Genomic DNA, 24,451 nt, shown 5'->3' with positions numbered 1-24,451 from the left:
GGTGATGCCATACAGATTCCCAGGGATTTCACTGTTGTGGATGTGACCCTGGACACAGGCACAGCTCATCTCAAATTTGTCCTGTCAAAGGATCAGGAAAAGGAGGCTAATGAATGCCCAAAAGAAAACAAGCTGCTGCTACCAGCAAGGAACTATAGCGAGTGTGTGTTGTGGGGAGTGTGGTAGGGTGTGCTGGATGTAGAGTGTGATATATGGTTTGTGTTTGTGTAAGATGTGTGATAGGGTGTGTCTGTGGTGTGTGTGTCTGTTGGTGGTGGTAGGCAAGTTAGCATGGCAAACAGGACCAGAAAATACCAGAATCCATGGTGGCTACTGCTTTCCCAGAGAGCTGTTTCTCTCCCACCCGTAGGATATATTAATGATTTGGACGGGGAGAAAATTGAAAATGAAAGAGAACTAGGCTTCTAGGAAGGGGGGCTTAACAGAGGTTTGATAAGAGCACACTACAAACGTGATCTTGAGGACAAACTTTTCAGATGATCAAAGGGAAGAGAAGGGCAGAGGTGGAAATCGTTTTCAATCTTGTATAGGGTCTCTTGTTGCAGTGTTTTATGGGTTTGTTGGGTTTTTTTTGCCTTTAAAAATTACTGTATTTTGCATGAATTATTAGGATAAGCTCTTTTCCAGGAAAATATCATACAACATCTGTCAATTCTGCTTCCATCTTTCTTTCACGTTTTATACAAGCTACAGAAGGGACACATTATTGAAAGTAAACATATTTTACATGGCTTCTTGGTGGCTTATCTGTTTACATGTTCACCAATAGATGGCACTCTTGCATTTTTGGTGGCTTATGTCCCTATGGCTTTGCCTTTATGAAAGCATAACTACTTCTTTGACCAATATTAAAGAAACGTAAGTGTAATCTGGTTCTTACGAATGATTTTAAATGATTCATGCTAACAATGGCAATTATATCCTAACAGTCATTTTTTTTTAAGTATTCATGTATTCACACAACAAGCGAGTACTTATTGAACATCTTCTTTACAGCAAAATACTAGGCTAGACCCTAAGGATACAACAACTAAAAAAATAATTTATTCCCTTTAAAGTTTCCCAGAAAGTTAAACTATTTTTAAAAAATTAATTATATTCTAAGTGTTGTAACAAAGTAAGAAAAAATGTTGAGGCTGACAAAGGAAATAAAATAAACATGCAACTCCCGGCGGAAGCCGGATACTTCTTACAGAGGCGATAACCTCTGAGCCATGTTCTGAAGAAGAGGTAGAAGTTCACTAGGGGAAGAAGGGAGTCCAGGAATGACAGACTCTTGTAAAAAGATCAAAGGTCATTAAAAAATAGTCCATAGTAGATAAACACAGTGAAGTTTCAGGACCAAGAACATACATAGTTCCTGTATTGCATTTATTACTTTTAGAATCTTTATGTTACTATTTTGGGTGTAGAAACCTTATTGCCATATAGATTCCTTTATCCTTCCTCATTTATGTTGTCTTTGTCTTTTGCATTACATCTACATGTATGGATAATCTCATCAAACAATGTTACAAACTTTGTTTCCAATGTCAAACAAATTTTAAGGAACTAAAGAGGAGAATTGTCTACTATTTTACCTAGGAATTTACTATTTTTGTTGCTCTTTCTTCATTCCTGGTGTCCAGGTTTCCTTCTGGTGTCAGTTCCCTCTGTCTGAGGAACTTTAGCAATTCTTTTAGAGCAAGTTTGCTGACTGTGAAGTCCTAGTTTTTCTTCACCAGATAAAGTCTTTATTTCACCTTCATTCCTAAAGGATATATTTACTGGATATGGAATTCTGCATTGACAATTCTTTTCTTTCAGCACTTGAAAAATATTGAGTGACTCCTTTCTGGCTTCTATGCTTTCTGATAAAAATATGTAGTCTTTCAAATCATTATTGCCTTCTAAGTTTTCCTCTGGCAGACTTCAAGATTATTTCTTGGTTTTTAGCTTACAGTAGTTTGATTATGGGCATGGATTTCTTTGGTTTTATCCTATTTGGAGTTTTCTGATCTTCTTGAGCCTATACATTAATGCCTTTCAGTGTATTTGAGATGTTTTCAACCAATATTTCTTCAACTATTTTATTTCTGCACTGTTCAACTTTTTGTCTTCTGAGACTCTGATGACGCTAATGTCAGAACTTTTCAAGAGTGTTCCCAAACCGCCCCAAGTCTCTGCCCATTTAAAAAAAAAAAAACAAAAAAAAACCTTTCTCTCTAGTTCAGATTGAACTTGAGGGTAGATTAGCACAAACTATTCACTGACTCTTTCCTCCATCATCTGCATTCTGCCGTTGAGCCAATCAGTGAGTTTTTGGGGGGAGAGGCGGTATTGTATTTTTCAGTTCCAAAGTTTCCATTTGGTCCTTCTTTACATCTTCTGTTTCTTTGCTAGAAGAAATTTTTTCCAGTTATTTCAAGACGATTTGCAATTGTTTGCTGGAGCATTTTTAAAATAGCTGCTTTAAGTCTTGCCAGAAAATTCTAACATCTGTGTCATTTAAATATTGGCATCTGTTGATTGCCCTTTCCCCTGTGAAACATTGCCATTTTTCTGATTCTTCATATGCTTGGTACGTTTGGTTTGTATCCTGGCCATTTTGAATATTATCTTATGAAGCCCTGGTTATTATTTAAATCCTATTGGAAATGTCAATATTTTTGCCTTAGTAAAACAATCAACTTAGATTCACGCTGTATGTTCCCATCAGCTTTCTGTGGGCCAGTTCAGTTTTCAAGGCTTTTGCAGTGCTGTTCAGATTTGCCTCACACGTGTGCCACCCAGTGGTCAGTCAGGGTCCTTGTTGGTAATGTAACCATAGTTCATTTCTCAATTCTGTAGTATGCTGTTTAAGGTCAGATCCATGCACACACTGCCCGGAGTTCACGAACAATCTCATAAGATTGCTTTCCCAGGCCACTCCTGCTTCATCTCCCTGGCACTTTCCATTTCTTGAGGCTCCCCTTTGAGACTCTCTTTGGCTGGAAAGCTGGGACTTTATTTACTGCGCTCTGCTGCTTTCCTCCTGTGACTGCACCTTTTTCTGGGAACACAGAAAGAAAAAAGAAATGGACACTCACTACATCATTCTGAGACCACAGCTTCCCTGACATGAGATGAAGTTTCACCTCACTTAGAGTTTTGGCTATGGGATTGCTTGAGGGCTAGGGTGGGAGAGAACAGAGAAAAGAAAAAGTTATATGGATCACCCCCTCTCTTTTTGAGTGCTAGAAGACCCCTTTCCCATTCCTTGAGCCAGAACTTGAGGGCTTCTTCTGGATTTGTCTGTGTGCCCCTGTGCTCACTTCTGGGTAAGACCTGGAATGGTTTTAGAACATGAATTTTAAAACTCAGATAAAAGTAACACAAACCATTTTAGAGAGTACAAGGTAAGTGCTGAGGGGGAGAGTGAGGGAAGAGAAGAGAGAGACTGAGAAAGAAAGATAAGTAAAAACATTGAAATTTGGTTTACACACCACAATTTCAAATTTTATGAATAGAAACCTAAAAGACAGCAATTAAACTCAACAAATGGGATATGAATTTGGTCTAAAAGAAAATAATTTTAAAGTTGGACAAATATAACTATGTTCAGACTGTTCAAGAAAATAAATGAAGGATTAACTTCTACCTAAAATCACCAAGAAATTATGAAACTGAAATAAGCAGAAATTAAACAAGAAAAGTTGACTTAAAAAAAAAATCCCAAAGCAGCAGCATTCCAATCCTTTTTTTTGGGGTGGGGTGGGGGGGTATTTATTTATTTATTTATTTATATGGAGATACTGGGGATTGAACCCAGGACCTTGTGCATGCTAAGCACACACTCTACCACTGAGTTATACCTTCCACCCAAAAGTTGATTATTTTTAATATTTAGAAATCCTAGGGGAAATATGGACATTGAAAGAAACTTTATTGCTAAATAAATTTTTGACAAAATATTACTCCTGGAATGAATTATAGACTAAATACAATGGAAGAAAGTATAAGAGCATTTCTTTCCACACAAAGTAGCAACAGGTGGACAGCATGGGGATCAGCACCACCTGGAAGCTTGATATGAATGCTAAACCTCAGGCCCACCCCAGACCTACTGAGCTATGTAGCACTTTAATACTTTCCCCAGGTAATTCACATGCACATTAAATTTAAGAAGTGCTATTTTAGGGTAGTGGAAGAAAAATTTGAGTGATTTGCTGAGAACACAGGACAGAAAGACAAAGAAAACCATACATACATAAATGTATGTGCATGTACATACACATATAGACAAATATGTACATATGTGTATTCACAAATATGTGCATATGAATATACACACATATTTCTATCTGCATAGCCTGTAACTGTTAATTTTTGGTAGTCACCTTTTCGTTTAGTTTTAGAGGTTCTTTTTTTGTTTTTTCCAGCATCTCACTAGTTACCCAAACCAGATAACCAGTTTACAGCCAGATTTGGCTCATAGACTATCATATATATATATAAATATTTCTTGGGTAAATAAATTATAAATTGGGTAAATATATAAAATATTTAGAAAAATGGATCTCTTTCTGTGTACTCTGCATCTGTTTTACTCATTTAAAATTATATGACATACAAAAGCACCTGAATCAAACAGTATAGATGCAATTCATTCTTTTAAACTGCTAGTTAATTTTCTATGATAAGGCTGCATCGTAATGTACTCAGTCCCAATGATGAGCATTTAGGCTGTTTCCAGTGTGTCCTTCCATTTTCCTTCTAGTTGGATTTTTACTGAATGTGTCTATTAATTCAGGAAGGATCAATATTTGTATGATATTAAGTTCTCCACCCAATAATATAGTATATAGTTCCATTTAGCCAGATCTTGTTTTATGTCCTTTAACAAAATTTTATTGTTTTCTTTTAAGTCATACTTTTCTTATTCAAGTAATGCCTAAAAGTTCTATAGTTATTCTTACTAGAGAACATTAAAAACTTCTTTCAATTGCCATTCTTGGCTGGTTATTTCTACTATTGAGAAAAACAATTGATTTTTTTTAACGTTTGCCATGTTTCCAGTCTGTTGACCAAATTTCCTTCATGCCTTTGTACTTTAATCCCCAGTTGTGTTGAACAATTCTAATTCCCCACGCCATGCCACTATGGCCTCACTCTTTCTGGAAGTTCCTTCCCCTATATTACAGACTCTTTCACACCATTCGTGAAGACTGACCACAACCCTGCCTTCTCCAGGAAGCCTTCCTCTGACACCCCTGTGTTGAAAGGGGTCCTTATTTTTTCTCTCCTCCTACCCTGTGCATGCTTGTATTTTTTGTCTTTATTCTTTCTGTCCTAGTTGTCTGTCTTTGCATATATCCTCACTCAGTGGACTCTGAACTCTGTGGAGTCATGGGCTTAAGTCAGGTCTTAAACAAATTGATATTCTCAGAAGTTAGCACCATGTCTGGAACATAGGAAATTCTCAAAAAAGAGGGTGGAATTGAACTGCTCTGATTGGAAACAGCTATTAATGCCAGGCCAAAGAGACCTAATATTTTAGGACTCTCTAATCTTTTCTGTTACATTACTCTTGATATTTATAAACAGATTATAGATATTTACTGTTTCTGTATATAGTTCAGTGGGTTGATTTAATACTTTGCTATGTGAAAATCATGGTGTGGGATGGGGTAAGGGGTTTGGACCAGCTACAGAAATCTTGATTCTTAATGGCAAGTATGACTCAAGAATTCATCCATTCAGTAAACTAATGTTTATTGAACATATACTCTAGGCCAGATACTGTTGAAAGAGCTGTGGATAAAGTAGTTCTTGAAATACACAAGATTCCTTTGGGAGCTTGCAAAATCCAACTATAGGATTACACTATTTAAACAACATAATCAGCCTGAAGAATATAGTTTGAATCTTACTTCTGGCATTGGGCGCTGTTGACCGTTCTTTCCATGTCATATGTAGTCCTATTTGGGGGATCCAGTCTCAGCTACTTTTTCTATCAAGGCTGTTGCCAAATCGTTCCCTATCTTTGCACAAATCAGAAAATGTCACCTCTTCGTCTGGGCAGACTAGGCAAAACAAAGTTCTCTTGTTCTCTTTTTAGCTACTTTCATTGGCTGACCAGGTACAGAATGACTCTACAATAAGTCAATAAGCAGAATTTTCAGTTACAAGAAGGAAGGAACAGTTGTTTCCATTCTCCATGCTACTTCTCCACTCTTCAAAAGTGGATGGTGGTAGGCTGAATAATGCTGCCTGAAGATTTCCATTTCCAGTCCTAATCCCTGGAAACTGAAAACGTGTTACCTTGTGTGGGAAAAAAAGGACTTTGCATATGTGATCAAGTTAAGAATTTTGAGGCATGAAGACTAGCCTGGATTTCAGACATGAGCCCAATATAATTGCAAGTGTCTTTATAAAGAGGGAGAAAGGAGGGTCAGAGTTGGAAAGATCTAAAGATACTATGCTGCTGCCTTTAAAGATGGAGGAAGTGGTTATGAGCCAAGGAAGGCAGGTGACCTCTAGAAACTAGAAAAGGTAAGAAATTAGATTCTCCCCTAGAGCCTCCAGGGAGAGTGTGGCCCTGCTGACATTTTGATTTCTGGCCCAATGAAACCCATTTTAGACTTCTAACCTTCAGAACTGTAAGAATAAACATGTTGTTTTAAGTCATAAGTTTTTGTTAATTTATAACAGCAAGAATAGAACACTAATACAGAGATGTTGACTCCAGTAGGCTCCTTGGAGGAGTGTGGCAAGGCTAACTGGGACAGGGAAACTCAACTAAGGTAGTTTGAAGCTAATAAAAGCAGGGAGGGAAGGCCTTCAGCTCCTTTTATAAGGGCTGAGATTCAGACTGGGATGGCTCAGTAGCAACCACAGTCTGAAATTCAAGAAGCACAAAAAAACACAAGTCCAAATATCAGGAGTCAAGCAGAGACTGGATTAGAAAGAGCACAGATAAGAAGCAGGAAGAAAGGTTACAAGGTAGCCTCATGGGAAGATGTCAGATTAACCAAAGTTCACATTTATGAAGCAGTGGCACCAAATGCTTAATGAAAGTCTGATTTAACAGAACCCTTTAATGGGAACATGTCATTTGCTGAGGATCTCAATATACTCATACTACAGGTGAGCATGTGTATTTCATTTAATTTGCCCAATAACCCCATGAGTTAAGCATTGTAAGTAACCCTTGCTTTATTAAAGTAGAAACCAATTCAAAGAAGTTAAGTGACTTGTTCAAGGCCACAGAAAACACTGGGAGGTGAGGGTGGGGTGACTTCATCTCTGCAGTCCCAGGAGCCTGCCTCTTTCTTTCACACCGTGCCGCCTTCCTTTCAGGAAAAAGGCTTGTTGACTTTTTCATCTGTATGTGGAGGTCAAAGCAGAAAAAACACGGTGTCATCTTTTGAGATACTCATTCTACCTGTGAGAACTTGAAAATGAAGTTAAAAATTAAGCAGCGAAGCCAAACCTGGTCTCTCTGCTCTGAGAATGTAGGACTAAACCTGATGCAGTCTGCCTGCCATGTGACTCATTATTTATCTTTGTGAAATTGTGGAATTATGTGAACGGGAAGAAGAGATGAAAACTTCTTTCTTCAAGGTAGCCTAATAGTTTAAGGCTTACAACTCTAGTTTAATGGTGAAGGTAAGTGCATTTCTTCTTTTTGGGTCGGAGGATAATTACTAATCAACCAATGATCTGTTAAAGGGAGGGAACAGTTTGAAGGGAAGTCAGAGGAAAAACATTATTAGAAGCCTAAGGCTCTCCATCTGAGAATGGTTTCTGATTCCAAAACAAAGAAGACACTTTCTAAAAATGGCAGTCGATTCAGTCAAGATTTGAAAGCAAGGCTTGAGAGGACACCAGTGCCAATGGACTCTGTGGACATTGGTCACCTCTTCAAGGATTCTGTGAGTCTTAACTGTGACACCTTGATGAGTTGGGCAGGCTGTGGAGTTGACTGTAGAATAAAAGACTGGATCAGAACTAACAAGATTTGAGATTGGGGACTGTGACTAATGAGTCTTTTCAGATTTCTGTATATGGTTGAAATTGTCTCTCAAGAAGAGGAGAATAAGAACAAAATTGTGAATAAGATTGAAGGCAAGACGGAAATGAACTTATTTACAAAACAAAAATATACTCACAGACATAGAAAACAAGATTATTGTTCCCAGGGGGTAAAGAGGGTGGGGAGGGATAAATTGGGAGTTCAAGATTTGCAAATACTAACTACTATATATAAATAGACAAGTTTCTACTGTGTAGCACAGGGAACTATATTCAACATCTTGTAGTAACCTATAATGAAAAAGAATATGAAAAGGAATATATGAATGTACATGTATGACTGAAACATTAAGCTGTACGTAAGAAATTGACACAACTTTGTAAACTGACTATCCTTCAATAACAAAATTTTTTTAAAAGATGGAAGGCAAGGAAACTTGTACACTTGTAGAGATCACCTGGTTTATTGCCCTCCTTGAACAGCTGAGAAAAGATGCCAGAGAGACAGTGGTTACTTCCTATTAGTGCTATGATGGGAAGCCCTACAGGAAAAGACCTAATGAAAGTGCCTTCTCCCAACCTGCCCAGGGGAAAAAAAATCTCAATTCCACAGCACAGATGGACTCCTACTGGCCTGAAAGATATAGCCTGAGGTTGTTGCTTGGAGGAAAGATGCACAGGCACACCTGTGGATCTCCTGATGAGTGGAGCTGTGAGTCCCCTGTGAGCAGTGCCCAAGTTGCACTTGAATTTTGGCATAACCCTGCCTTCTAGGATTCCCCACTATTGGTGCTCAGTACCCGTTTTCTTTTTTTTTCATGATTAAGTTCATGTAAATTGACAGCATGATGTAAATGATCTACTAGAATAACCAACTTTACTCCAGAACTCCCAATCTTTCAAAAAAGTAAACAGGTGTTAAAAGGGGCCTCAGTTTTACAAACATGAAAGAAATTACTTCTTCCCATGTTCTTCAGTGTTTATAGCATCGGAGAGGCATCCCTTTCTCATTCATCTTCTGGATTCTAGTCCAGAAGAACTCACTTTTAAAAGGAAATGTTAAAACCAATTTAACAAACAATCAAAAGAATATTTTTAGAAAGTTATTTCATTTGCTGTAAACCTGTGTTTATTAATTTGAGAGGCTCAAGTGCCAATCTTGTGACTATTATTATTGTTGTTGTTAATAACATTTTACGGTGTATAATATTTTACATTGAGGAGGCATGTCTCACACCTTTGTTTTTGCTCACAACAGTCCTGTGAAGTAATATTATTCCCATTTTTCCTATGAGACAATTAAAATTCTGGGATCTTATGAAATCTGTTCTGCTTTACTCAGATTGTGAATAACAGAGAACTTGGTCCTTGGATACCCTTTGAACCACAGGTTCATGCTCTTTCCACCACATGTAACATTTACTCTGAGTAAACTGGGACACTCGGCTAACAGAGGTGTTGCAAGACAGGATTAATATTAGGGGACATCTAAGAGCAATAGAAAGCCCATTATAACAAAATAGTTCTAGACTAAAAATAATAGGAAAAATACTCTTTTGCTTATGCATAAATTATACTGTCTACATTATTCATTTTATAACAAATTCAACTCTATTTTGCATCATAAAATTATTTTTTTAACATAGAATTTTCCTTTAACTTAATTTAATTTTTCTTTGTCTACTTACAGGTTTGACACTAGGGTTCACTACTTTTTAGAACCGTCACTCTAGAGTAGGAAGGTCCTTGACAATGTTTACAATTGGTCTAAGACTCATTCCACTGTCTCCAAGTGCTTATCAATTATTGCAGTCCTTAGACTCCATACTTTCATATGCTTCTGTGATTATCTTAGAAAAATAGTTTCCATTACTATGTCATAGAAGGACCCACATTTAGAATGGTCTGGGATGTCTGCCTGATTTCCGTATTTGTCTCATGCACAGGAAACAGGGAAATTAACAACTGAAATTAGCTAGTGAGGCAAAATTCAAAGTAGCATTTGAAACCATAAAAACTAAGGTAGGGATGGCATCAGATGGAATGGGAAAGACAAATGAAGTGAGGGGTTTATGATGTCATTCCACTAACAAAAAAAGCAAGAGAGAGTAGTCTTTTTTAATTTTGTTAATATTCAAAGCTCAACTGGAGAGTATTTTTATCATCAAATTTCCATCTAGTATGAATGATTAAAATTTAATTTAAGATCATAGATAAGCAACAAGGATATTACTGTAAAGTGCAGGGAATTAGAGCCATTATTTTGTAATAACCTATATTGAAGTATAATCTGCAAAAATATTGAATCACTATGTTGTACACCTGAAACTAATATATGTAAGTCAACTGTACTTCAATTTAAAAATTAATTTAAAATTATATAAATTCCTATATAGAATACCTCAAAATGAAATTACCCTACGGTGCTTTAAGTTTGTGCTTAAAATATGAACATAAAGGGGAAGCAGTACTAACAGACAGAAAAAAGCAGCAGTCTGGTATCAGAGACCTGGTGCTGGCTCAGTAAACTCTGTGGCTTGGAGCAACTTTTCAAACTTTCTGCGCACCAGTTTTCTCATCAATAAAATGAACAGTTAGGCCAGAGGGTCTCTGAGTCTCTTTCAGCTCTAGGATTAGTGTTTATAAGTTTTGCTGGACAGATAGATGGGTAGGAAGGCTTTTAGTGGAATATAGGTACTTGTAGATGCATGCACAGTGAAAAAGTTGTCTTCAGCCAAGTCTTGGGATCTTACATAACAAGGGAGATCAAATAGAAAATGGTCCAAACTCTGGGTCAACTAGGTGTCCACTCCAGTCTCTTTAGCCAGAACCTGACTGTAGAGCCCTGAACTGAATTCCTGGCTGCACCCAGCTGTTAGCAAGAGTGGAAAACCTTCCAAAACAGAGCAAAATCCAACCTGGTGCTGACTTTCTCTTGTTAGCAGTGGGCATCTATTTAGGTCCACTGTAGTTTTTTTTAAAAAGTAAGTTTCAAAACTTAGCTGGAGTGAACTTGTTCTCAGAATTCCAGAGACATTTGGCAGGGAGAAAACTATGCTGACTATGTAAATGAAGCCTAATTGTTGTTCTTTCAACGACAGTTAGCTTCTTCTGTGTGTAAAGTGAGTAACTACAAATTGTTAAAAGAATCATGTGGTTAATACGGAAAATCATAAGAAGTAATGTGGCCACCGAGTGTTCTATAATTCAGAAATAGCCGTTGCGGCTCTTGTGTGAATCTGGTTCTCCCTTCTTGGGTGTGCGTGTATCAGCACAGGCACGGTGCCTGCTTTGTACATTACAGTACTGGCATTTCCTCAGTATTATTCAACATCTCTGAAAACATTATTTTAATAAAGCCCATCATAAGAATCTATTAAATCTGACTCACCAAACCCTTACAGTTAAGTTAATTTGTCCCTAATATGCTGTAATAACTAATACTGCAAAGAATTTTTTTTGGACAAAATCCTTCAACTGTCTCTTTCATCATGATTCTCCATCCTAAGATCACAGATGATGATCGTTCTTAAGGGTGAAGATAAATCTCGCTAAATTTATGTGCAGAAAGAATGCAAAGCTTTGAATGATGCAATGTAAGCAAGATACGTGGGTTTGTGAAGTCACGGATGCTTTAGTTTAGGATGGCTGTGAAACTGACAATATTCTTAGGATAAGGATTGTTCCTAAAATAAATAAATGTATGTATCCCCCAAAGGGCATTTGATTGATGTACAGATATCAAATTAAACATGTCCTTTTGAGGTCATGAATTCTCTTCACTTGACAAGTAGCTGGATTTATTCATAATTGTAGTAGAAAGCACCCATTCAGTATGATTTTACTGGTGATTTGAAGAACTTTTTAGTCCAATAAAGTGTCCAAATTGTGTTAGCAAAGGCAAGAATAAACATTTTTAATCATTAAATGTTACAGTAATACACACACACACACGCACACGTGTTACGCAGTGCTGTTCTTCATGTTGAAAGAAGTCACCATGCAACATTGTTCTGGTTCTACAGAAGGAACAGAAACATGGTCAGAATGAAAGACAGGGCTGTTTTGGAACTTCCCTCCTCAGCTCTTGAGCTTAATTTAACTTTCCTATCTACTGACCTGTATCAAGCTGTAATATTCCTTACCTTTGCATGGTGTTCTGTGGTTTGCAATTTTCTCGTTCAATTCTACTACTCAGAAAGGAGACATTTTTAATGAACAGACAACAAAATGGATAGTTAGAGAATCAAAATGACTAGCTCTAAGTCACTTAGCTGGGACTGACTTAGTGCCAGATTTTCTTATAAAAATCTAGCCCTCCATAAGCATAGCAATAAAGAATTGTACTGCCAAATGTAAGTCATACAGCTGTGTTGGATCAAAACTCTCATTGATGCTGAGAGAGTTCAACATTAACAAGAGAAAATTATTTGGGTGTCATGTTTTGGTTGTTGTTCTTCTCCATAGATAAAAGCCTGTCGTGGTAACAGAGATTCAGGGCGGAGGGAATCTGCACTGCAAAGTGTGGTACCATTTCCCAGAAGAGCCAAATGGATGAGCAACCTTCTATCAGGAAAGGTAAGGCTATGTCTCTTATTTGCAGGCTCCCTTATGGAAGAGTGGAAACTTATTTCCAGTCTTCTTCACACATTTTGCTCTCCTCTCCTTCTCCTTTTTCTATCAAGTCTCCCTGTTGTAGAGATTCTCTCAGTGTAACATGGGACCAGCTCCAGCCCTGCATCCTGTTACCTGTTGTTTTTTCCTTAGGGAGCCCCACTGAGTTATCTATGAGAAATTAAGTCAAATGATCAATAAATCCTGAGACATAAGGAATGGAATGAGTCCTGCGAAAGTCATTTTAAAGAAACCCCTAGCCTATGTATGAGTTCTTGCTATAATATCTTTGCTATGTAGCTGGTTATTTCCCCTGAGCTTTGGAAACCCCCGGTAATAGGGAAATTATTATTTTGCAGGCAACCAGTCCCATCCCTGAGCCTATTTGGCCATTAAAAATTATTTCTTCCATTATATTTTTTACCTAGTTTTTCACAGCTTCTCTGTTTCTCTTTAGTCCCAGTTCTTCCAAGTATATAAAAAAATTTAATATATCAGTCACATGGGACTCCTTTCGATATTGACCCATTGTCCCACTTCGTGGGGACTTTAAAAAAAAAAATGTGCTGCTCTTGTAATAGAGTGACTACTCCTCCAGCACCATACCTACAAATAGTAAAAATGGTTCCCCATATTAAATTTTTCAAAATCTGAATATATATAATGGCAGAGCCTAGTGACACAGAACAAAAAAAATTTAGAAGTGAGCATTACACTAAGGAGGTAGTGGATGTGCTCACTTAGGCACTAACTTTCACGTACTTTAAAAGAAAATCCTTAGATGTTTGATTAGCTTAATTCAAAGACAGCTCTCTAAGTATAAACTTCCAAGCTTTATGGTAAATGAATATGCAAAATAGATGGGACCACAGGCTTGCAGCTGGGAGACTGGGATTCTGTGACTGGCTCTTTCCCAAATTCTCCATTAACTTTGTTTTGGAACAATGTAACATAAATGCCTTCATTTACTGTTCCTTATATTTTCATCTTTTTCCCATATCCCTGAAAAAAAGGCCGTATTTGTTTTATTTATTTATTTATAAATTTATTGTCTTGAAGACAACTGAAGAATATGACAAAGGAGGGTTGTAGTCATGGCCATTTTGGTGAAAAAGAACAATGGGATTGTGTGAGATCATCTGAAGTTTTTTTCAGATTTAGCAGTGAGAGAAACGGAAAGAGGTGATCTCAGTCGGGATTCTCATTGCAGACATCTGTGTTGCTCTCCAGGTCCAGAGATCTGTTCATTACGCTATGGACTGGCTCTCATCATGCACTTCTCAAACTTCACCATGATAACTCAGCGTGTGAGTCTGAGCATTGCAATCATTGCTATGGTGAACAGCACTCAGCAGCCTGGTTTATTCAATGCCTCCACAGAAAGACCTCTTGAATTCACCTTCAATCACTCCAACAGATCCATCAAGGAATTTAATACAAGGGTAAGTACAATGGGGAACAGGGCTCTTTGTTGAGACGGAAAACTTTAATTGAAAGGAAGACTTGGATTATGCTTCTGTGGCATATAAGAGCACGAATTTTCAATGACAAACTGAAAAGGACTGGAATTGTTTTTCTTTGAGATATTTCTTACCTCTGTGAAATAGTCCTTCACTGAGATTATTATGATTACAAGGTTGGGGGGTACTATAGGAAAAAATTGTGAACACTTCTAGAAAGTAACAGATTACTGGGTATCTTCAATGAAAAGGTAGGCACTGTCTAAGCACACCCTTCTGCCTGATTCTATGCAGGTCTCTGCACCTTTTCATGGTCTTTGAGCCATTTTACAACTTTGGGAGTTCTATATAATAAATATTAATGCAAATGATTCTTGCTCATAGCTCTTCAAATGAATTTTGTCCTGTGAAAAATCAATTGATACTCTTCTCACTTGCCCCTCAGTTGATTAAGCAAGTTTTGCCATATATTTAAAATCTATTTCAGCATTTCTTCCTGCTTATAAATGTGTGGTTCTTTGAATTCTCCTTTGGGCCAATTGTAACATTTTACCAATTCTCCCGTTAATCAATGAGTTAAATAAAATCTTTATCACATGATCATTTTGTATTTGTATAAGAATTATGGTTATACTCCATTTAAATTTTTTCCTTTAAACTATCACTTACGGTACATTTCTAAAGTCATCCTTATGTTTTATGATGTTGTTACCTTGGAGCCAGTTTGTTTATAATGACCTCTCTGCCTCCAGTCTTTCTTCTATCATTCATTCTATATATTCACACTCCTGTGCTCAAGAATTCAGGATACTTTCAATTTGCCAACTCCTCTGTTGACATGCTGAACTCCTCTGGAATCTGGGCGCACTTCTCAGCACACTCATATCTGCTATCAATGGCCCAGAGACAGTCTTTGCTCTGAGCAAATCAGAGTCCCAGTTCGTTTCTGATCACTGGGTCTCATTCCAAATGTTGCACCTCCACATTTGCTGTTTTCTTCAATAGGAACGAATTCATCCTATTTCTGTTTATACAAATCGTAGTCATTCTCCAAAGAATGGTTCAAGTGCTTCTTCCTCTCTGTGACTTTCCCAAATTGTTCTTCCCTCTTTTCAAAGTCCCTGTTTTACTGCTATTCATCCTCAAACCCGAATTCTGACACAAATCATATATTTTACAGTATTTATAGTAATTTTAGGTGGATAAAATATTTCCTATTTTACTTTTTTTTTTTTTTTTGGCTCTTTACTTCAATTTATACCATGATGCCATGTATCTAGTGGGCTACCAAAAATTAGTATTGGGGTACATCAGAAGAAAAATGTGATCTTATTAATGTTTAATATGTGTTTTAGGAAGTCAGTCCTGCTAGGGCAGCCCATGACTCCTAAACTTGATTTTAGGGACTGATTTTGATAAGAGTTTAGTAAAGATGTATTTTCCTTATTATTATTACTATTTTTTTGAAATGAGAGTCAGTATGTCACCCAAATTTTACCAGAATCAAAGCAGTTAAAGGACACTCTTTCACTATATTTCATTGAGATATGAACTCTCTCCCAGTGGCTCCTTTCATTTACATCTTCCTATCATCTATTTATGTAATCATTTCTTTCTCTCTTTTATTCTTCTTTTCCTCTCTTTTTTTTTTTTTTTTTTTTTTTTTTTCTTTCTTTGAGAGGAGCAAATTAGGGATATAATTTGTTGTTTGGAAAAAGTGGAATACTTAAATTTGGTAAAAAAAAAAATACAGAAAAACCAAAATGATATTTTATTGGAGGGTCCCACCAACCCCAAGCAGCTCTGGCTATAAATTAGTTTTTCATGAAAGAACTTCTTAGCAAAGAATTTTCCCTTTTCTTTTTTCCAGGCCTCTGTGTATGAATGGAGTCCAGAGACTCAGGGTATCATCTTTAGCTCCATCAACTATGGGATAATACTGACTCTGATCCCAAGTGGCTATTTAGCGGGGATATTTGGTGCAAAACAGATGCTTGGTGCTGGCTTGCTGATCTCCTCCCTTCTCACCCTCTCTACACCATTGGCTGCCGACTTCGGAGTGATTTTGGTTATTGTGATTCGGACCATTCAGGGCATGGCCCAGGTATCCAGCCACTTTCTCATTCTGAGTAGGATACAAGTTCCTGAATTCTATTAGAGATCAAAGGTCTTAATGATTTTCATTTCAGGGAATGGCATGGACAGGTCAGTTTACAATTTGGGCAAAATGGGCTCCACCACTTGAACGAAGCAAACTCACCAGCATTGCGGGATCAGGTAAGGATGTATGTATACATGAGTCACAACTTGGTAATCTGCTTCACCCTACCACATTTTTCCTTCTATGCATGAGATGGTTTGGAGGACAGAGGAAAAAGTGCTACAAAAAAATTCAACGATGTAAGTCACATAACCAATAAGAAAGATACATTTGTGCTGTAAAGCCACCAAGATTCAGAAGCAGAAAAGACCATCATGAGCTAGCCAGAAAAACATTGTAGGAAAAAGTTTAGAACTTTAAGAATTTGCATAAATGGAAAAAGATCAAATAAACTGTATAAACACCATTTTAGCAAAGATACACAAGTGAGAATTAAGGCTATCAGTGATAAGGAGCCAAATCAGGCTGGAAAGTAGACTTTAAAGAGCCCAAATTATAATGAGCTCTTTACTATTTTAGCTAATTTTCACAACAATCTTTAATATAAGTACTATTTTTAACTCTCATTTTATAAAGAAGGGAATTAAAGTAGACAGAGATAAAGTAAATTGCCCAGACACAAATAGCTAGCAGGGGGTAGAAGTGAGATTTGAGCCCAGGCAGTCTGGTCCCAGAGTGCACACTCTCAGTCCCCATGCTAGACTGTCCCTCTATCGTGTGTGATCATACTAAGGACTCCGCAACTTTGTCATTGCTACTTGCCCCAACTGATAGCACTGAGAGTGTCTACTTGAAGAACAGAATGAGGTTCATCAAGCCTCTGACTCCCAGATCTAATGCTCGGCTCCATCCTGTAGATGTCTTCTCTAAAGCAGACCTCCTGCATTCTGGTTCCTTCCATTGTGGTTGTCACCATCTCTTCTATGTACAGATGCTCTCAGCTGGTCTTCTCTCTCCTCTAGCTTTGTTTCCTTCATACTTCTCTTCCCATCAAAGCCACATTATCTTCTTAAAGCACAGATGGGGTATTTTTGCCAGTCTGCTTGGGAATCTTCATTGTGTTCCTCCATGATTACAGAAAAAGACTGACCTGCTTCCTGCATGGATATAAAGATGCTTTACCATTTGATCTCAACCTGCCTTTCCCCTCAGCAGCCCTCTGTAAGCAAGGCTCAGGTTGCACTGCCTACAATCTGCACTTAACTGCTCTCTGGCTCTATTTTTACTGACTCATTTGCCTGGAGGGTCTTCTGATCCCAGCTTCTTTTACCCAAATTCCATCTGTCCTACTGCTTAGCTCATGTAAGCAATTTGTTTATTTTATCATCTGTTTTAATTTTATCCTTATGTATACTTTTATAGAAACTTGTAGTTTTACTGTCATATTTGTATTTCACATCCCCTCTTTTTCAAAATTCATATTGGGATCCATTGTAGGGGTCATAAAATCAATTTAGCAGGGTCAAAACCAGTATTTAAAAATAAGGGACTAGAAAAGAAACTATTGGAGTGAATTGCACATGGTAAGGCTCGGTATTGATCCATGAAACTTTTGCTTGAGAGGTGTGTGTGTGTGTGTGTGTGTGTGTATTTGTGTATATATTGTATTGCCATGTAAGATGCATTTCTTATTGTGGGTCTTTGTAAAATATGTTCAGACTCCAAAGTCTACATTGTATTACACTTATAATAGTGAATTTTGTTCGCACTTTTCTCTCCAACTGGACTGAAAGCTCCTTGAGGTCAAGAACTTTATCTTACTAATTTTTGTAAGAGTTTCCTTTTCTGTTGCCAGTCTCACATTGCTCCTGCCAGAATGTAACTCTAACTACAAGGAAATACTGGTAGGCTATGTCTGCAGAGTTTCTATGACAAACTATTTGGATTTGGTCACATAGGTGTTAAGGAGCCATTGAAGTGTCAGGGGACATCAATATCACTTATTAATTCTAATTACTTTATAGGACTTTACTGTGGGAGATCTGTGAGATGGAAGAAAAATGCTTATCACCCAGTAATTCTAAGTCTGCCACCTCCCTGTTGGGACAATGTCCAGGGAAGCCACTCAGTCTCAGCCTTTGCTATTTTCCTAAGTGTTCTTTCTCCCTCTTCTTTTCAGGGGTAGCATTTGGGTCCTTCATCATCCTCTGTGTTGGGGGACTAATCTCACAGGCCTTGGGCTGGCCTTTTATCTTCTACATCTTTGGTGAGTTACTTTCTCTTAAATCTTAACACCTTCACTTCCCAGGCGTTTGTTTTGATGCTTCCATTACCTACTGCCCACATTCTTCCCATTTGAGAGAAAATGCTCTTTGTTAAATGGAAAATGAAGAATAACGCTGAGGATTAGTAGATTTCTTATTCTAGTCTAGGAGATGATGATGTGCATGGTTCTGACTTCTGAGAAATCAGGAGGACAGCCTTACCCTCTCAGGCATCTCCTATAGAATCTCTGCCACCACATCTGAAATCCCAGATCAAGTTGTTCTCTGTGGTTAAGATGTCATAGCTGGTGATGCACATTTTCAATGTGTCTTCATATTTTATTATGATTATTATTTCTGCCAAGATGCCTTTAATCTGTTCTCTACCAGGTGAATCTTACAAAGCTCACATTAAATATACCCTTCCCTACGGGGACCACCAAGGCTTATCCCATCAGAGCAAGGCTTGCTGTCCTCTAGGAGTCTTACTGATCATTTCTTCTCTAGACTATGTTGTTGGTGTGTAATTATTTATTTCCCCCTTTCCCTCTCCACTAGACTGTAAAATAATTGAAGCAAGAAACCCATCCTATAATTTTTTAGTGACTTTGGCACTATTATAGTGCTGGACTTACAACTTTACAAATAAAAGAATGGATAAATCCAGTGATTTTAGAGGGAATTTAAAGAATATTAGTCCACAGAGTCTTTCAACATAGAACCTCTTTGAATGACAGATCTCAGCAATAAGACAAGTTTCTGTTCTGTTGTTACATCTAAATGGTATCATTCCATATGGTTCTGGCTAGTATGGCTTTCTCATTAATGATGCTAATCCCAGGCCATTTTGGTCCACACATGTTAATCAGGTACTGTCAAGAAATATTTTTCTGGAAATTCATTGTGGATGTATTGTTTGAATACAAATAACACTGTCTTTTGCAAATGTGTTGGAAATTTTTCCTTGCCACACTGACTTTATGGTAGGTTGCTTTGTATACAGATGAATAGTTTCTTCTTCAATCCTGACTATTCAGATATTCCAAAATAAGACAGTAATGTGTATATTAAGAAATTGCTGCTAATGACACATGACACTATAGCCACTGGAGTCTGAAGAGTAATTAATCAGCTATGCAATGGTACCTTCATGCTCCTCTCTCTCTAGAGGGCTCTGATGTTGACAAATGGCCCTCTATATTTGAGATATATTTGAGAGGTGATATCTGGATATATTTGGTGAATAGGAGATTTGTAGATGAATTGAAATTAAGAGATGGGAAAATTTAGGTCCTTAGGGTGGAATAATTATGAATTGATATGTGTGTTTGGTGGGGGGTGGGGGATGGGGGGAGGTGTGCTACTTAAGAGGAAACTCCCTTCCCCCAGTACATACATCTACCTGAAAACAATTGGGTCCTGGCTTCCCAGGTAGCATTGGCTGTGTCTGCTGTCTCCTGTGGTTCACAGTGATTTATGATGATCCCTCGCACCACCCATGCATAAGCGTCAGGGAAAAGGAACACATCGTGTCCTCTCTGCCTCGACAGGTACAGTGCACTTTTTCTACCTGTGGACCATGCAGAGATCTGCAGGGTAGGTGGTGGGGCTCTCATGAGAGGCATCCTTTGGCCTGTTGTAATACCCGTGTTGATTAGATATTTCCTTTCAGTCCAGTTCTCCTAGAAGATCTGTTCCCATAAAGGCTATGATCAGATGCCTACCACTTTGGGCCATTTTCACAGGGTTTTTCAGCCATTTCTGGTTATGCACCATAATCATAACATACCTACCAACGTACATCAGTTCTGTGCTCCATGTCAACATCAGTGACGTGAGTATGCTCCCTCTACTTCTATGAAAATGATAGTGGCAACAGGAGAAATAGTTCTATGCTACCTGCTACAATCCGGCTTTTCAAATAACCACTCATTCAACCCTCACAGTGATCTTGAGAGAGGCACTGGAATAATTCCCATTGCACAGGTGTAGAAATGAGGACACATAGAAGTGAGATGACCAGCCTTGAATTACACAACTACTGAGTGGTCGAGCTGCTGCAGCAACTGTGTTGTTGACCACTATGCAACTACAGATTGGCTGATTCTTCCATTTCCCTGAGAGATGAATAGTGCTCTTCTCTGGGGACCAGTGTACTGCAAGTGCTGGCTCTCTTACCTGAGACAGTGTTCCTCTTGGATGGAAGGATGGTGGTGGAAAAGGATGCTAATTTCCTTAAAATTGCTTAGAACGTCAGGAGGGTGGGCTACTGCTTGGTCTGTGTAACTGACAAACTTTGGTGTCGTACGCATCTCTGTAATCACTCACTATATAAATTTCCTTCCTTCAGAGTGGGGTTCTGTCCTCCCTGCCTTTTATTGCTGCCTCAAGTTGTACAATTCTAGGAGGTCAGTTGGCAGATTTTCTCCTGTCCAGGAATCTTCTCAGATTAATCACTGTGCGAAAACTCTTCTCATCACTAGGTAAGGACAGGCGGGACTCAGTTAACCAATCCTTTTTCCTACACATGGCCCAAGAAGGTTCCTAACGGTGTGTCCTCATTGCCCAGGGCTCCTCCTTCCATCGCTGTGTGCTGTGGCCTTGCCCTTTGTGGCTTCCAGTTACATAACAACCATCATTCTGCTGATACTTATTCCTGGGACCAGCAACCTGTGTGATTCAGGGTTCATCATCAACACCTTAGACATCGCCCCCAGGTAAGAGCTTTACCTGTTTGTCCCCTTCCCCAGGCCCTTCCAGAAGTTTAGGCCACAGTCTTCTTGCTACTCCTTCTTGTTGACATACACAGAATGATGGCAGAGTAATAACAAATAACTAGAAATGTCAGTATGTGGCCACGACCTAAGGCATTTTTAGAACAACAGTGCCCTATCTTGGGCAGTAACATTTAGATGAAAAAGTCCCCTAGCTTCCCCACTACAGATTGGACTGTATGATCTAGGAAAAGACCCACACATATATGTCTTGGAAAATCTTCCCGAGTATTGATGATATTAGCTACCACATATGCATATACTTGCCATGAGCTAAATCCAATTTGAAGGGTTTGTCATATATCAACACATCTAATCCTTACAATGACATGAGATTGGCTCTATTGTTATCCTCATTTTATAGGGGAGAAGACAGGCCCAAGGAGGTTAAGTGATACACCTAAGATCACCCAAAGGCAGAGCCAGGATTTGGACCCAGGCTGTTTGTCCAGAGTCTGTTGTTCCGTCCAGTGTATAAACTGCCTGCCACGCTGAGCAGCTCGTGTGGGAAACTGGGTTCCTGGGAGATGGAGTTGTTCCCTAGTTGTTGAGTCAGTGGCTAGGTGATTTCAGGATTGGCAAACAGACATTACCCTAACTGTCTTGAGGTGAACAAAAAGCTGCATTAGGGCTAAATGACTTTGCTATGAGAGGTGAAGTGCATTAAAGTTGAGTTGCTGAAAAGCCATAGGCAACTTTCTACATAAAGTCATCTAGAAAACCATCTCCCCACAGATATGCAAGTTTCCTCATGGGAATCTCCAGGGGATTTGGGCTCATCGCAGGAATCATCTCTTCCACTGCCACCGGATTCCTTATCAGTCAGGTTGGTCCAGTTTATTGAACATCTGCAAATGGCAGGTATTGTTTTAGGCACTGGGGGTTCACAGCAGGGCCTCTGTTCTCAAGGACTGTATGGTCTGATGGTGAAAATAAACATGGATGTCAACACAATGACTCTATTCATAGAGGACTCTAAATCAGAGTCTGGTAGGTCAGATTTCCCAGGGAAAGAGAAATATCAGCTGAATTTATAGAAATGAATAGGTGTTAGATTGATGAAAATCAGCAATTCAGGCAAAGAAAATAGCATAGATGACTTCCTAGAGGAACAAAAGCATGAAACAGCTCTTGGTTATGAACAGAGTGAAGGAACAGTAAGAGATGAAGACACGGGAGCAGAATGGAAAGGTTATGAAGAATCTGCTCAGATTAACTCCAATTTTTTTTTTTTAAATCATAAAGTGGAAACGCAAAGGGTCCTGAGGCCAGCTTAAAGAGGTGAAGTCATGGGTAAAAGGAGAATGGCTGTGAGACACAGCAGGGGGCATGGCCCGTGAGGCTTGCTCAGTGCCAAGTGTGGGCTGGTAGGGAAGATGGAAAGGCAGAACCAGGCTGGGATGGCAGGATACTGAGAGTCAACTTAAAAAAAAAAAAATTCATTTTGTTTTTAATACATCTCTATGTGATCTAGTTTTCAGGTTAATTTTTGACCAGATTGCTAGGAATCCACTGTGACTATGATGGCAGAAATGAACTATGACTTACAAGGGCTGAATGAGAAGAATCAAATAGGCAGACCAAATATAACTCACATTGCATTGAGCTGTCCATCTAAGGAGATGTTGTGATTTCTGTCAACTGCTAAAACCAAAACAAAACAGAACACAATGCTGTCATTTTAGGCATAATTTTCAATGAGTAATATGACTTTTTTTTATGAGTGTTGAGATCCAAATTTCTAGAAAAAACATTAGTGTAGGTTAATTTATTTGGGCTTAAAGAAAAATCCATCCCAACCCAAAACCCAACATTCATTTTTGAGTCCTTTTTTTCTCCCAACAGTTTCAAACCTTCTTTGATAACTCATGATGCTAAGTGGCTATTGTATATTGTGCCCTATATTCTTTGGGATCAGTGCTAGACTACACAAAATGGAGGGTTTCTAGAACTGGGGGAGAAGGAACTGTGAGGCTAGTAATTCTGTGTTTTTTGCCTCCAGGATTCTGTGTCGGGATGGAGGAATGTCTTTTTCTTGGCTGCTGCTGTCAACATGTTTGGCCTGGTTTTTTACCTTACATTTGGACAAGCAGAAATCCAGTACTGGGCCAAAGAGAGGACTCTCACCCGCCTCTGAGGATACAGACTTGCAAACTTAAATGTAGTACTGACTATTAACTTTTCAACATTTTATTTTTTAACTTATCGTATTTCTTTCTTCATATTTTTAGTCGTAGACTCAGCAGTTCTCAACTTAGGTTGTGTGTTAGATTTCTCTGGGGAGTCTCTAAAACATATTGGTGAATGGGCTCTACTCTAGAAATTCTGAAAATGAATTGGTCTGGGGTAGAGCCCAGATATCACTAATTTTTAGACACTCCCCAGGATTTCTAACATGCAGCCAAGGTTGACAACTGCTGGGCAAACATGAAACATCAATTCCTGTTGACTTTGAATTTTCCTTTTTGGAAGGAACTAGATAAATAAAAATCTCTGTAAAAATATAATCACTGATAAGTACCTTCATGAGGTGATTATAGACACAGAGATCTACTAGAACTGTATGTTATAGAGCTCAGTACAGAACAGAATTTAAAGGCTGTAATCCACAGAATTAGCATTTTTATTGTTTTCATACATTGTGAAACATGGATGTTTATGTGATTACATTCTATTAAAATTTACATGCTAAAATTAAATGGGCCATCTTCAAATTATTTACATCCGGATTATTTCCATCAGGCAAAACAGGTATTTACTTCTCCTAGCTAATTTCCAGGAGATTAATGACCAGGAAATGACCAGGAGAAGATTAAATCAGGTTAACTAAAAATCATGGGAAAGAGAAAATAGAATTGGGAAGTTTGCAATGTGAAAAGAATGGACATGAAGGGAGGCGACGTGGGCACTTCTAGAAGAGACAGCGAGGTAGTTTGAGCCAGATCGTGAAAATTGGAGAAAGACAACAGAGGCACTTTCAGATGAACTGAAGATTTATGTGCAGGAGAAGAATACTGGAGGTATAACAAGATGGAAGAAATTATAGCACAATATCACATACCAGAAAAATTTCTTTCCAGGATTGCAAAAGATCATTTGACCTTCTTCATATTTTCCCAAGATTCTCAAATAGTTATCAACTATCGAGTGGCTCCTAACACTTAAACACACCCCCTAGATTGTCTCTACACAGAGAGTTGATTTTGGTTTTGCTGCAACTAT

The 24,451-nt window shown here is 38.3% G+C and overlaps 1 protein-coding gene across 3 annotated transcripts in view; it reads left to right on the top strand.

Annotated features, from left to right (window-relative positions):
* Positions 1-23,911, top strand: part of SLC17A2 (solute carrier family 17 member 2) — a 73,949-nt gene extending 50,038 nt beyond the window's left edge. The window contains exons 2-12 of one of the 3 annotated variants that reach the window (XM_031435447.2): positions 12,484-12,594; positions 13,861-14,072; positions 15,961-16,194; positions 16,280-16,367; positions 18,371-18,457; positions 19,887-20,005; positions 20,128-20,289; positions 20,806-20,938; positions 21,025-21,172; positions 21,965-22,055; positions 23,232-23,911. In XM_031435447.2, coding sequence (XP_031291307.1) covers positions 12,567-12,594; positions 13,861-14,072; positions 15,961-16,194; positions 16,280-16,367; positions 18,371-18,457; positions 19,887-20,005; positions 20,128-20,289; positions 20,806-20,938; positions 21,025-21,172; positions 21,965-22,055; positions 23,232-23,366 — 1,437 coding nt within the window. In that variant the 5' untranslated portion in view covers positions 12,484-12,566 and the 3' untranslated portion in view covers positions 23,367-23,911. The remainder of the gene's footprint in view (positions 1-12,483; positions 12,595-13,860; positions 14,073-15,960; positions 16,195-16,279; positions 16,368-18,370; positions 18,458-19,886; positions 20,006-20,127; positions 20,290-20,805; positions 20,939-21,024; positions 21,173-21,964; positions 22,056-23,231) is intronic. The other 2 variants (XM_064476005.1, XM_064476004.1) reach the window with 2 other exon arrangements.
* Positions 23,912-24,451: the final 540 nt, after the last annotated feature.

This window comes from Camelus dromedarius, chromosome 19 (assembly GCF_036321535.1).
Source record: "Camelus dromedarius isolate mCamDro1 chromosome 19, mCamDro1.pat, whole genome shotgun sequence".
Taxonomy (NCBI): domain Eukaryota; kingdom Metazoa; phylum Chordata; class Mammalia; order Artiodactyla; family Camelidae; genus Camelus; species Camelus dromedarius.
This window is presented reverse-complemented; position numbering and strand designations above follow the sequence as displayed.